The 15,171-nt window shown below is 41.4% G+C and overlaps 1 protein-coding gene across 1 annotated transcript in view; it reads right to left on the reverse strand.

The window, feature by feature from the left end:
• Nucleotides 1–1,683: 1,683 nt before the first annotated feature.
• Nucleotides 1,684–15,171, reverse strand: part of HTRA1 (HtrA serine peptidase 1) — a 33,336-nt gene continuing 19,848 nt past the window's right edge. The window contains exons 4-9 of the mRNA XM_075717607.1: nucleotides 7,887–8,081; nucleotides 7,149–7,181; nucleotides 5,723–5,837; nucleotides 5,541–5,598; nucleotides 4,566–4,661; nucleotides 1,684–2,001 (exon numbers count right to left, since the gene is read on the reverse strand). Of these exons, the coding sequence (XP_075573722.1) occupies nucleotides 1,833–2,001; nucleotides 4,566–4,661; nucleotides 5,541–5,598; nucleotides 5,723–5,837; nucleotides 7,149–7,181; nucleotides 7,887–8,081 (666 nt within the window). The 3' untranslated portion in view covers nucleotides 1,684–1,832. The remainder of the gene's footprint in view (nucleotides 2,002–4,565; nucleotides 4,662–5,540; nucleotides 5,599–5,722; nucleotides 5,838–7,148; nucleotides 7,182–7,886; nucleotides 8,082–15,171) is intronic.

Raw genomic sequence — 15,171 nt, forward strand, 5'->3', positions numbered from 1 at the left:
GGAGCAGGTAGGTGGGATTTTTTAAATCGTTTTTGCCAAGAGCTGTATGTCACAACACCATGCACTACACAGAGCATAGATGGTCTGCAAAATACAATACCACTTCAACAGGAAGCTGAAACATTAACCAACATCGGTAAGATGTACTTGCAGCGCAAATATACCACACAGCAACTCCGCAAGATCATTCGACTTTGCATCTTTCAAATATTGTAGACCTTCGGCGCCTGGCACCAGAATATCTTGGCAGATTTTCAGACGTGCGATTTACCGCAGCGACGGAACAAGTAAATCAGTAATGAGGTGTTCAGTCATGTCAAGTGTCAGTACACTGTATGACTCTGTAAATTTATAGTGATTCCTTACAGGTGAATAAGGGCAGGCACTGGCACTTGGGGATACAGAGGCTCCCCAATTTGGGATAAGCTGGCTGAAACACAACTGAAATACAGCTAGTGGGAGGAGGAGCACTGTCAGGGATGCGGGTCTAGAGGATTTCTGGCTGTAATTGTGTGGAACACAGCCCTTTCTTTCAAAATCATAAACTGCCAGCTACCCAGTTGAAGAGTTTTACTAAGAAGCATTTTGAAAAGAGCAGCATGTTTAGGAATGACAGTCACCGAAACTTGTCTATAGCCCTCGGATTTATTCTCCGAGGGACGTATTTCAACAAAGGAAAGGAAAAGCTGCTTAGCCTATTGTTTACCCAATGAGTAATTACACTGTAATTAAATTTGGTTGATTGATCTCCTTCACAGTAAGGCAATCCCATTCAGTACCCAAGCTTCAAGGGCATCCATAAATATGGATCAGTCTCTATGTTAGAGGAATGCCCAATATCCTAGTCAAAACCAGGTCCTGTCATACACACACCAGCACTCAAGACTGTGAATATAACAGCCTGTTTGAAAGAGCTTAAGGCCAGATCTACAACGGTTACATACATCCTAATGCCTGAACTAGAATGGTATAGCAACTGTGATCCACAATATGACAATTTCTTTAGTGGGCATTGGTGAAGTTGTAATTAAAACAATGAGGAAAATGTAGTAACATCTGGAAGACAGGCAATCCACGTTAACCAGTATGACAAATTCGAGCCAGCCACACTAAGAAAAGCAGATGCACAAGAGCACAAATACAGGCACATACTGAAAAACAAGTGTTTCGGTTTATGATGATGAAAAGGAGACCATCAGGACATCCTTTCAGGCAGATGTGCTGTTCAAAGAAAAACACTCCACAAGGGGAAGTAAAATGAATCACTCACAAGAAGAAGTACTGTTGAACTCTTTTAATAACACTAGGAAAATATCATAGTATTAAAATCCTGCACGGGATCCTCAAAAGGTTATTTTGGTTGGGATTTCTTTGTATTTATAAACCAAACTTTTTTCCCCAATTGTGTTTTCTTTTAAACAAACTACTCCTTTACAATGGTATTTCCAGTTAAAACACAGCTAACCTATAAATACCTGAATACCACAACACACATTGTGTGCGTGGGTTTGTTTAAATCTTAGCGGAAATAATGGTAAATCTATTCAACACAGGGAAGCAAACGTCGATTTGTTAAGCGGGAATGTAACAGCCAGTAAAGAATACATTGCATACATAATACAGAAGGAAAAAAAAAAATTATCATCTGGAGTATGTGAAATTACACTGATTTTGCACCTTAAACCTATTAGAAGTTACTCTGTTGGCCAATACTAATCCACTGAAGAAGCAGAATGTTGGTCAGAAGTCTAACGTTTCCTGTACCAGCACAGAGAGAATATAAGCGTCCAACGCTGTTAAAAGAAAACATGAAATCCAGCTCATGTTTCTGGTTAGGGATCGATTTCTTCAGGAACTACTGTTAACATAACATCTTCGTTGCCCCTGCGTACAACCATGTTCAATGTACTGTCCTTTTTAATAATGTCACTGACATCACTGGCTGAACTTATCGACTGTCCATTGATGCTTATAATCACATCGTTGTCCTTCAGGCCACCACTGAAAATACAAAGCAGCAATGTATTACTATAATTGCCATTTTGTTGTCTTTACAATATTCTTTAAAAAAAAAAAAAAAAAAAGCTTGCTGGATTTTCTTATTTCCCACCCAAGAGCAGTTGCACAGAGACACAGCGGGCATGCAAAAAGCAACCAGAATTTATGAAGGGGTGAAGATTACAATACAATGCAGAAACGTCAGAAATCTGATGGAGGTACAAGTTTGATGAATCCCATATTCTACTGTCTTCAGAGGAATTCACTATTGCAAATACTGCAGTAATTCTGCAATAAAGGTTCTAGATGCTGATTCGGTAGAAGAGAGGGGGGCATACTTTTTTTTAAAATAATTGCAACAAGACAGGCATTTTAGAGGGGAAGTTTTCCAAGCTTTTATTCACGTCTACATAGCAAAGCAATCTAAGTGGCACTGTGTATTAACACATGAGGAATTTCAGTCCCGGATCCATGCTGCTCTCCATGCATAGCTTATTGGCAGCCACTTCAGCTTACCTTCATGGTTTAAACTTAAGCAGCGATCTAGCCCAGTGACCAAAAATGCATACGTGTCACTGCCCTCGCCCGCCTGCCCATAGCCCCCAGAATCCCTTCTCCTGACCTCAGCACCATATGCAAAACGAAAACAAACCCCTCCCGACTCAAAGCAAGATGCGGCAGAACCGGAGCCGGCACCGCGAGGCTCCCCTGCCCAGGGCGGTGGGTCTCTCCCCCCGCTGGCTGAGACTGCTGCTGGGACCGAGAAACAGGGTGGTGAGGGATACCATCGACCACAACGTCTTGCCCGGTCTTGCACAACGATCTGGCTCCAAGTTATGGAAATATTAACCAAGTAACGAGATCAGACATGATTCAGCCCTTCAGCATAATCCTTCTTCACAAAACCACAGAGCAGTCATCAGCTTCTTCCACCCGCAGAAAACGCCTTACATGAGTGTCTCCTGCAAGCAAGATGCCTTGGCCAACATTTGCAACAAATCTGGTTGCCTACCGAAGGCATGGCTTAAAACGTTTTCATGGGACAAACCACTCCAGATTATCTCGGTCTCTCGTGCAGCCTCTCCTCTTGATTCATACCCAGGACAGGTCGCTGCAGAACTGCTCTGATCCCCTACCCAGCAGGTCTACACAACACACATTGGAGAGGAAATCAGGAGGATGGGAAAAACCAAGGGCAAGAGGACTACGAGTGGGGGAGACAGAGCAAACATGGGCTGCATTTTAACTACCAGGCCAGCCTTCAGATGAAGTGTCCTGATTTGAGTTTGCCTTCAAGTTATGAGGCTCCATTTCCTCACATTTCTTCTACCTCTCTAATGTCCTTCTCCCACTCTCTGCTAACTATTATCCGTGCTCCTATAATGATTTTTCTGCACCTTCAGACTGGACCTGCATGTCAAGGCAGTAAGTTCAGTGCCACAATGGAGCAACCACAGTATTCCTACACAAACTGCAGTTGGATTTCACGTTACAGACATACACCTGTATTCTGCACAAACAGCGCCGCCAACAAGAATTATCTACACAAAGCAGCAATAATTTAGAAAAAAAGCCAGACAGCTAACACTGTATGTCTTACAGTGGTGTGCAAACTTAACAAAAAGATATCATCCAACCATCCTCGCAGTCTCCCTAAGAGATAACATATGCCTGCTCCAAGTAGCTTTCTGCCTACATGGCTTTGGTGCTACATACGCCTCTTTCTGGCCACAAAGATTTACTCTTCTCTTAAATGATCTCTAGTTTCAGAAAATGAATAAAGTTTCCTATTTCCTACCCTGGATTACTGAGCAGTTTTGTATTAACCAAACTCTGAAGGGAAAGTGTCTCCAGCCAGAGACAGGCAGACCAGTGCCAGTGACCGCAGACCAGGTGCCATACTTCAGCCGGGCGTCTCGTGAAGCGTGGTACTAACCGGCAGGTGAGGTTCTGAGCAAATACTGAATAATACGAAGAAAAAGACCAGCTGGCCAAAACCAAAAGCTCTTCCCAGTAATGTGACTCCTGACAAAGCTCTCACATGGAAGAGCTTCTCGTGCCAAGAGAGGATTTCTCCCCTGATGGAGGCACGCCAGGAGAGCTGGTGGGTTTGCCCAACACTGAGGTGCTTGGGCTGAGATGGACACGTCTTCACGAGGTGGAAGCAACGCTTCTTCCTCGCTCTCCTACAGGAGTGACCAGCAGGGCGGTGGGGAGCACGCACAAGCAAACGTCTTTATTCAGCACTGTCATCGGTACAACAGATGTCTTGGAAGCAATCGCCGAGAAAAATGAAAACTGAGTTTTCACGCCCACTGAATCCTTGCCCTTTCAGCTAGGAACGCTGACAGACTTCACTGAAATACCCTGATACGTTTGCAATATTACCCATTGGGGACTGGACTGAAACCACAAATAATTTCCAGCAGACAACCTAATAGGTATCAGATGGTTGTAATTCTGTTAATTTCGCATAACCAAGATAGCCAGTTAAGCAGGGAACATTCTCCATCATTACCCCCTTAAGCCAGTGGCAGTGGTTTTGAGAAAAAAGTAGTTCAACTTACGCTTCAGCTGGTGTTTCTGGAATTACTTCAATAACATAGGCCCCAGAGACAACATCAGGAAAGTCTTTATGGCGATCCTTCAGCTCTCTAGCTTTGCTGAAAAATGAAGAAACAGCCACAAAAATATTTTGACAAGATGGGGGGAAAAAAAAAAAATCACGTGTTTTAACTTAGTTAACTCACTTAACGTTTGCTAGCTGAGGTATTTTACACGTTGATGTGACACTTCACAACTCATTTTAACCCTTAAAATTATTTCAAGAATTACTAAACTTTTTGCATGCATACAGCTTTTTAATGCCTATTTCAGTAGATACAGAGGATCAGAGTTAAAACATTTCAAAACTTGGCCGTTATTTTAGAACTAGAAGATCCTGAACACCTAAAAAAAACCCCTTCAGTTTTCAATGCTTTGTTATACCTCTGATCCTGCACCTGCACATGTAAAAACTTCAAGTTATTTCTACAGCATGCAGTATCACCTGCTCATGAGCCTTTTCTGGTTTGAGGATGAATAAGCAAGTCCACACAAAAGCTTCATTTTACGTTAAGTGAATTGTTTAATGAAAATAATTTTGTATAAATGGAAATATGCATGTAGCTGCTGTAATTCTTGAAAACATACTGTCCTGTTTTCTCCTCAACCCTCATGACAGCACAGGACAGATGGTAGCAACACTAAAAGAGCCCCGGGACAAATTAGTGATCGCTAACTATTCTCTTCTGAAGCATTAAGGAAAAGAAAAAGCCAGGCAGTTGTTTAAAAACTAGCTCATAGAGTCTACAGGAGAGTTCAACCATGCAGCAGATGCAGAGCAACAGGTAGCAAAAATTGGCTGCGAGTTGTCACCAGTGCCTACGGAGGCACACGCTGCTGGGTCGAACCTCCTGGTTGTTTCTGCAGATCATGAGGTTGATCCAAATGCATGCAGTGCCCACACTTTGGAAAGGTGAGGAACCACCACTTGTACTTACCTAGGAGTTAGAGACATCATTCGAATGCCAATGTATTTCTTTTTGGTTATAGCTTTTCCTACAAAAAGGAAAACAGGTCTTGATCAATTGCTCTTACCAAAAAGAGAGCCCCAAGGGCTGTTGACTTTCTGTTTTACTACTATTTTCATGTTTTTCTCTTTCAAAGCGGTGAAGTACAGTACCTTTAGCTTGTCTGTCATGGGATTCCGTTAGGAACTTTTTGATTTTATCCGATGGGATAGCAAACGAGATCCCTGCTGTAACTTTTAACGTGTTAATTCCAATGACTTCACCATCCTGGAGAAATAAGAAATTTTCATTAGCAAATGTGAAACGTCTTGAAGAGAAATGGATGATTTCTTTCAAGCAATCACAAAGACAAATTCACACAACATACTCTGTAGCTGGTTTTCAATTTTCTAAATGGTTTCGTTAAGTCTAATTTATCTGAATCCTCTATTGATAAAAAACTATTCTACAGTTTTGGATACCAATGTCGATATTCATATTGCCACTAGCAGAAGAGAGATCAGAATTGGGCAGACTCTCCAGCTTACAGCAGACGAGCAGCAATACTACAGCCAATTTTGGTCTGTTTAGTTCAGCAGGCACCTCACGAAGCACAGCACTGACCGGCAGGTGAGGTGCTGAGCAAATATCACATAATAATATGAAGAAAAACAGCAGTTCACCAAAATTAAAAGCTTTTCCCAGTAATGTGACTCCAAGAGAGAATTTCAGATTAAACATCTCTGCTGACACCTGATGATTCAGACACTTCTGAAATCTCAGCAGCTTCCTTCCCTGATCTATCCCAGATAAAAACCATCCAACTACAAATTTTAAAATGGAGGTTACTGGTGCTGAAATTGTACCGCGAGTCAGGTGAAAAAAAATTGCCAAATCTCCAAGGCAGAAACTCTGACTAACTCTTTCTTCCAATTTGTGCCATCCCTCGTTGAGGACCACTGCCTCTCCTCCGTTCGACCCCGCGTGCCCCCGTCCGAGAGCTCTCACGCAGGAGCTGGGCTTTGCAACCCGCTTCAGTTGTTCTCTCTTGGGCTTAGCCACAGCTGCTGCAAGGTCAGCTCGGACTACGTTCTACAATACCAGCAAATAAACCCCAGTATCCTGATAAATACATGGGTTTTTCAACCCCCTCAGTGTGATTCAACATAAAGGGCTAGGTATGTTCTTGAATCATTAACCTGAGTTTCAGTAAGCAAAAAAAAAGTGCCAGCTGCATGGCATACAGTGAGTGCAAACGCCTCAAATTTAAAATGTGCTTTTTATTTTTTGCAAGGCATGGGCAAAAAAAAAAATGGTGCATTACACTTGCTCAAAACTATGCAAACCGTAAACACCTTAAATATTGAAATCCAAGCGTGTCTTGTGATTTGCCAGCATAAACACAGGCAAGCGATTAGTAAGAACCATGTGAATTTTGAGTAGCCAGCCAGATACTGAATGCTCTGAACCACATTTCTGGTGTGGGGTTTTGTTTGTTTGTTTGTTTGTTTAGGTGGGTTTTTTTGGTTTTGTTTTTAAACTAAAAAGTGAAAATTAAAAAGCCTAACAATAAACAAACAAACTTAAAGAAACTCTTACCAGATTTACTAGGGGTCCCCCGGAGTTTCCATACTGAAAATAAGCATATGGCAAGAATGTGTTTTAATATCTACCTCTTAATTCATGGCAAGCAAAACATAAAAGAAATTTTTGAGGTATTTCTGTAGTAATTTTTTTCATTGTCTATTAGATATGTGCAATAGAACAGTCTTAACATCCAAACCCATTAACTGCACTTAACAACATCCCTTCTAGCTGAGCTTTGCAAACGCTTAGTCCTTCTCTTGTCAGAGTAAGTTAAGAAAGCCAGGGTTTTTCTTTTGTTTTAATAGTACCACACTAGCAACTTAGAAGATTTTAGGACAGCTCTGGGAGCTGTTAGTGACGATTTCTTACAAGGCCAACAGTAGAAGTACAAAAACTATTGGTTTGCCTTAATGCAAACCCAAACTCGAATCCTTAAACTAAGCTTGGTTTCTTTTTTAGAAAACATGATGGATTTCGAAAAGATACTTATTTGCCAGAGAATATTGCCTCCTCCCTTGTAATTTGTAAGAATTTTCAAGTGAAGGCAGATATTGTACTTGTTGTGGCTCCCTGGGGGATTTTTAAATAACAATCAAGTGCTGCTGCAGCGCAGATGTCCATATTTACACGGATGAAAGGAAAGCCAACTACGCTCACTGTTCTTAAGAACTATAGCGCTGGTGAAATTTTCAAAGCAACTATTCAAGAAATTTAAGAGCTGAAGGGGACGAGACTCAGAGCAGGACATACGTTGATGATGGCATCAGTCTGAATATAGTCCATATCGGAGTTGCGGAGCCCCAGCTCCTTCCCTCCACGCTGAGTGGTACTAACGATCCCTGTAGTCACTGTGTTTTGAAGAGAAAATGGACTTCCGATCGCGACCACAAATTCTCCTGGCCTCAAGTCTGCAGACTGACCAAGCAGAAGAACTGGCAATTTACCCTACAAATAAAAATAAAATAAGCTTAAAAAAAAAAAAAAATCAAACGTTGTTAAGACACTACTACACCAGTAGAACAAATTCTACAGAAATATGAATACATTCATACAGCAGAGAGAAAAAAAAAGAGAGGTTTTTATCCCTTGAGGATTTTGCGCTCTCTTTTCTTTGAATATTTCCTGTGGCTCTGTACAGAAACATCTCAGTGAACTTCTGCTCTAAAGAGTGGGCTCTTTAGACTGTAGGAGTACTTTTTCCACAACAGGTACCCATTAAATCAAAAACAATTAAAAGACCAAAGGAATATTTATGCTCTGCTGTACAAAGCAAACATCTGATCATACTAGGAGTGAGTTGTTTCCAACAGCTTCTTGAAATAATTAGCCAACAGCTGCTGAAGTAAAAAAAATATATTGAGCAAACACTAAAGAGTCATGAAAGCAACAAAGTGTATCAAACATGCATATGTATAGTTAAAAGCATTTTTTATTCTCATAAGACACCAGCTAATGTTTCATCTTACATTTTTTTTCAATGGAGTACCTCTTCTAAATAATTATATTGCCTCCTACATACACAGATGCCGCCTTCTGAAGATGTCAGGATTTAAAGACTTTATGGGATTTTTCTGTTATGACAGTAGGGGATACCATTACATTTTCCTTTCAACATCTTATCTCTAAACATATTAACTATCATGTTATTGAAGACATTCCCACTAAGACACAAAACATTCTTAAAATCCAGCATCAATAGAGACCACTGCAACTTCCAGCACTTAAATAAAAAAAAGGGAGGGAAGGTTGGATCCACACACCCTTGCCAACGCAATGGATCAAGGGGACCGAATATGGTTTCTCCAAGACATGCTGCATCTGCACAGGAACTGAACTGGCTGGATAACAGACAATTCCGGCTGGACCAACAACCCCCCCGCAGCAATCAGCAAACAGCTGGAAAGCTCGTAAGGCCTCCTACTCACCAAGTAATTAAGAAGGGTGTTCTGAAACAGACCATATTTCAAATAAATACTTTGCCTTTATTTATCACCTGCCCGTAAAATACACATTGAGCTCCATTTCTCCTTTTCTTTGCATTTTTAAAGATCAGTCTTTACCCTTTCAGTGATGTTACATCTTTTTTACTCCTTTTATGTTTAATCTGTTGTCCAAATGATCCCAATCCTCTCCAGGTATTTAACTACATATTTAATCACGTTACTAGACTATTTCTTTTAGCATCAACGGACCTGGACGTGTATAAATTCAGGTTTTGACTTAAGGATTTTGAGGAGTAGGAGGTTACTGAACCCGAAATCAAACCAGAAGAAGTCTGAGGGGATGTATCTTTTGCTTGGCAAACCTAACTTTAACATAGCTTTCCTCCAAGCTTGCCCCGCTTCAAAATTCTTTCCTTTGCTTAACAAACCTGTCCCCAAAAGGAAAAAGGCATTAGTATAAACCTTCAAAACAGGCCAGTGATTCTAGATGCAGTGGAAGCCCCACCTAGAGATTAACTTAAATCAATTTCCAAGGAGTGGGTAATATAGTCACTTTTTTAACAAACGGGGTACCTTCATGGCATTCTTGAGCTGTGTACCTAGAATGGAGGTACGTATTGGCTTAATACCCCTTCTTGTAATTCATCCCTTCTGGAAAACTTCCGGAAGGTGCCTTTTTCATCCCATACCTGTCCAAAGCATGCAGATTTATGCACCTAGCTCTTTAGGTGTCTTTTGTCACCAGCAGTTTGAAAGCCTGTATTGATAAATCACCTTGGGGACAAAAATCCACTAATATAAACTAACCCAAATGCCCATCACTTTGTATTTTTCACCTACAGTTTTATTTCAAATGTCCTACAAGATACACAATGTCTGTAAAGTAGAAAGCAAAAAATAAAGGCATCAGTCATCACTATATGCTGCTGCAAATACAGGAGTTATGGTTTTAATATTTAACAAGCCTGGTCCTGTGTATCCTTTATCCAACTTTGTTATAATTCCACCAGCAAAATTTTACTCAGATGAACAGATTGTTTCAATAAAACCCATTGCCAAATCCCAGACAGGATAAGATGCTCAATGGAAACTTATCTTTCAGTCTCCAGACAGCAAGAAAATAATTAACTGACTGCTTGTTAAACAGAATCAGTTGGAAGAGCAACAGAACAGGCAACACAGTAAGGAGAAAAACATTCCCCTTTCTAATTGTCTTTCAGAGGAAAGTTTTCACAACCAGCAATGCCCTACTATTAAATAATAATTATCTCTGGTCCCTGTCAGTGCCACAGCCATAGATGAACCCAACCAAGGCTGTGGTTTCATTCCGAGAAGGATTCGATGGCGATACCTGGTTTCCCCATCGTGTTTGCAGCACGGCCAACAAGCAGCAACATCCCAAGGCAACACTGCTGAGCAGTTCATTATCTCAGACCACAGCCCTGACTCCAAGGGACCTCTCCAGTACAGCGGGGAAGAGGCAGCCACGATTAGCTGTGCTGGGAAGCACGCAGTATATGCAACACAAACAGCCCCACATGGGTATTGTTTGGATAGACGGAGCACCCTGGCCCTTCCTTCTCTCACCAGATGCTATTAAGCTTACTTAGCACGTGTTTTCAAGATGTTGTTGGTCAAGAAGAGCATCTCTTTTTGGCACTGCTTTTCCTTGTTTTAAAGAAACCACAAGAAGTTTTGTTTGTATCCCAGCGCACTGAAAACAGATACTTTCTAGAGAAAGAGGACATTTATCGGCAAACGAAACATAGACAAGCAAAAGAAAACAGAAATCTTTTTTTCTTCATGAATAGAAAAGAAAGATTGGTCGTGTACAAAGTTAAAGATTTAGACAATGTTCCTGAGTTATAACAACAGTCACAAAGCCAAAATCGCATTTGGCAGCAGAAACTAAAAACATGAACAATCTCTGACTAATACAATTACTTTTGATGGTGCTGAGTTTTCAAGCCTGTGCCTATACAAGCTAGGCTTCAGTTCAAAGTCTAATGCTGTGTGGATTGGCTGTGGGTCATCCGTGTGATTCAACACGCCTTCTGGAAAGAGTCTGGCTAACCTTTCCTTTGCTAGGAACAAAAATCAATTGCAAAAATCGCCTTGCTCTGCACATATTATGAAACATAGCTTTGGAAAATATGTTCTCTATGAGGTACGTTTCTAGAAGAGATACAGCCTTATGTAAAAATACACTATCTCAAGATAACTACAAATGTAACTAAAGCATTTGATGTGTCATATTCTGTTAACCAACAGAATTCATATTTCCCTGTTACGTAGCCCATGCCATGGGGAGGGGATGGGAGGACCACCCACATGGGTACCTATCATACTTAAAAAACAAGAAGGATGCTGAGCACAGTTGAAAAAGAGCTCCAAGGTCTGGGAGTCTACATGGTAAATGAAAATCTGTGGGATTTGCGTACTGCTTGAAATGCTATTCCTTACGATTTCCCAGTGTGGTGCAGAGCGCGCTAACAGCACTGCACGTAAATACTCTCGTTAGTGCCTCTACAAGTAAATGCCATGAAAAATTGGTTATGATTAATATATGCATTGCAGTGGCTTTAAATTTTGGGTTTTCTCTCTAAAAAAGCTTAAAAATAACATTCCCACATTCAGAACTCAACTTTCCATTATCAAAAAAACCCCAAGTATTTATTTAAACTGTAGAGGTGGTTTTGAAGTTAAGTCAGTGTAAAGCCAACCAAAATCCCTGGGCGTCGAGCGATCGAGTGGGAAGTACGCCCTTCTGCAGGCCACAAGAGGAGGAGCGCTGGAAATGCAGGGCGAGCGCTTGGAGCAGCGGTTGTAACCAGAGTCGTATCAGAACACCCTGCCTGTGCCCTCATGCCCTTCCACTGGCAAGCTCTTGCCTAGGATGTTAGGGCAGTCCTTGTAAACCAAGTTTAAGTGCTCGGGTCTAGGGCCCTTAATAACTATGCTTAACAAATGGACACTCTTCAATTTTTGCATAACATCTGATGGTCATCAGGATGACGTAACTACTGTTACAACTCATGATTCTCTTCGGTTAACTACAGATTTGCTGCAACAGTTAATTAAAATCCCAGGCAAACGAGCATGCCTCGCAGCACAATGAACAGGGAGCCAGAAACACCCAGCACCTAAACAGCTTTCCCAGTGACTCACTGCATGACCTTGGGCAACACATAACGTCTTTTCTTTCCCTCCTCCCTCCATTTTTCATTTGATAAAGCCTCAGGGCTCTGCTGGGATCCATGTTTACTCAATAAACCAAATCTGCAAGCAGGCATTCTGCAAGCACACAGAAAAAGGACTAAACATGCAAAACCATAAGTGGCACATGACTCACTGTTTACACCCAGCCAGAGAAGGAGCCATTAATTAGTGTTAATATTTTAAGCCTTTCTCAGCCCAAAGGGCTTCAGACATTTTTATATATGGACTTGACTCAAACCCTGGATAAACATAACTCCCACGAGATGGAGAGCTGCACACCACCTCAAGAAACGGCTTCATCCAACAGTAAGACGCAGCTATCGTGGCACGAGAGATGAGGAACAAGCACAGAAGAACAGCATCATCAGCCAGGAGCCAGGTGTTCACCTGAGGTACATTAGCAACGCAGCTCGAGTCAGGTAAAATAAGTGGAGCCCTGACAAATCAGCTCTGAAACTAAACGAAGAGGCATCACGTAACCACCACTGGGCACAGCCAGTGCCACAGAGGAATAAAAACCAAGAGGCAGACGACCATAACCAGTAGGTAGGTGTTTTGGTTGGAACTTTTTCCTCCCTGAAATAAGTGAATCTGTATGTTGGCACAGAAAGCAAGTAAATCCCTTCTCTGCTCTGTAATCCCCATCGCTTGTGGAAGGAAGGTCATGAATTTGCAGGAAGTAGTTCAATAAACTGATGAAGAGGAGACAAACATTCGATTTGTTTTAAATCGTGACAGATTTCCTTCATGCTTTTTATTTTCAGGTGGAAAAGAAACAATGTTTGTATGGCACGCCAATTCAGCTGTAACTAACTCTGGCAAAACATGTAACTTCCCTGGGAATTGCATTTCTGTTCTCATTAATGCAACTAACTTTCAGAATACGTTATGGCAAAATAAAAACACAAGCCATGAGAATATAAAAATGTAGAGTGTCATCTACAATCTAGAAACTGCTTGACAAAACGCCAAAGAAAATGAAAAACCCAAGCTGAATGCATTACAAGCCTCCAAAAGTATTTCATCTATAGTTAGAAAAACAAAACCGTCTCTTTATCTAAATATGGAGCATGGGAAGCTTGCAGAAAAAAAAGAAAAAAGGATGAAGCGTTGTTTTGCTATGTCACCAGGGCTTCAATTACCTGGCAAGATATTGCTATTCTCCCATAAAATAAAATAAAATAAAATAAAATAAAATAAAATAAAATAAAATAAAATAAAATAAAATATAAAATACCCTGGTGCTGGCAGACCCGCGCTGGAGGTGTGTGAGCGCTTTGCTGTGTGGGGAGCTAGACCGGCACATCGTCCCCGCAGCGAGGGCTACTAGGAGCCAAAGATGGCAGGAAACCACTGTTGTGTAAACTGATGAGTATACAGGAGTTAACATGCAAGCTTTTTACAAGCTATTTCATTTTTATGGGCCCTGAAGACTTCTGGAACCAATACCTGGGCTTCCTCAGGCTCTTGAGAGGAAGCAACGTAATATCCAGCGACAGATTTCAAACTACAATAGCATTTCAGAAAAGCCATTTACATCTGGTATTCAAGTAGTTTGGTTTTTCAAAATGCGGGCTATTAAAATATTGATACATAAACAGGATAGTTTGCTTTCCTGCTTCCTCCAGTTTGTACACAGAGGTGGGGAAAAAGCAAATCCCCTCTGACCACAAAGATACAGACATTGCATTGCCTCACGAAACCACCGAAGGAATGAGGGCAGAAGGTCTTGTTGATTTAAAAGTGTCAAACTAAATGGTTATTAGTAAAACGCAGGAAAAACCTTACGCAGAGGGGCTGAAACGCCACCGCAAATTAGAGATCGGTCACAAACCCATTACTGCTGCATCACTTAGATGCCAGATCCTGCCCAGGATATAGAAGCCAGTAACTGGTCACATCAAGGAACAAAAATCTTCAGCCCCAGGCATGTTTTCCATGACATAGGTGCTATTTCAGAGTCAGTGGCAAGTGCCTCATGGCTGGTTTTTAAGCGTGTAGGAAGAAGATACACCTCAAAATAAAGTCATGCACCATGCTCGCCCCCTTCCGTAGTCACTGCCAAACCATAGGCACCTGCCACAGAGATACATGTCTGCAGGGCAGAGTCCCATTTCCAGGGGTGAAAGGGGTCTCCAGGTAAAAAGCTGCCTCCACCTTCCACTACTTTTGGCTTCCAGCTTCGATTTGCGTGAGGGCACAGGGCTCTTTTCTAACTCTACCCTCCATTAACCCAGACACTGTCCATTAAACCACCCCTAAAATCTTTCCTCCTTCTGGTGTTTAGAGTTTTCAGCAGCTGTATCACACATTCTCATTTAACAAGGAAGTTATTTGTCTTGAGATGAATTTCATAATCAAGCTTTGCCAGCTCAAAAGCATCTGCTAGCTTTGGGAGTGTTGTGCAACATTTTCGACGGGTTTCAGGCTCACTGCAGTATCACACGTGCCACACAGGATGGATCATTTCACCAGCCTCTGCCTACGCTGCCAAAGTCCAAATTTTTCTAGGGAAGATTTATAAATTTTACATGTTCATATCCAAGTTGCCTGCAACCGTTTCTTTCTAGTAATGCTGTCTCCTCAAAGCTGTTTGCATTTGGAAGGATAGTTCTGTTGCCTTTGCATTTACCACATGACTCCAATCTTACTTCCTACTTTCAACGCTTCAGCAAACTGCTGTCTCTCACTATGGACACAAGAAATACAGTTTCTCTCTTTTATAGACTGTAAAAATAAGCGTATTTTAGGATTACAAGACCAACTCCAAGACTTCCGCTCCTCACTGATTGCAGTATGTTTTTCCATGGAGAAGAATTTGATCAGGGAAACGGTTCATCCTTAACTGGTGCCCATATTTTACCACCCTCTTT

Source organism: Pelecanus crispus, chromosome 10 (genome assembly GCF_030463565.1).
Source record: "Pelecanus crispus isolate bPelCri1 chromosome 10, bPelCri1.pri, whole genome shotgun sequence".
NCBI classification, from domain to species: domain Eukaryota; kingdom Metazoa; phylum Chordata; class Aves; order Pelecaniformes; family Pelecanidae; genus Pelecanus; species Pelecanus crispus.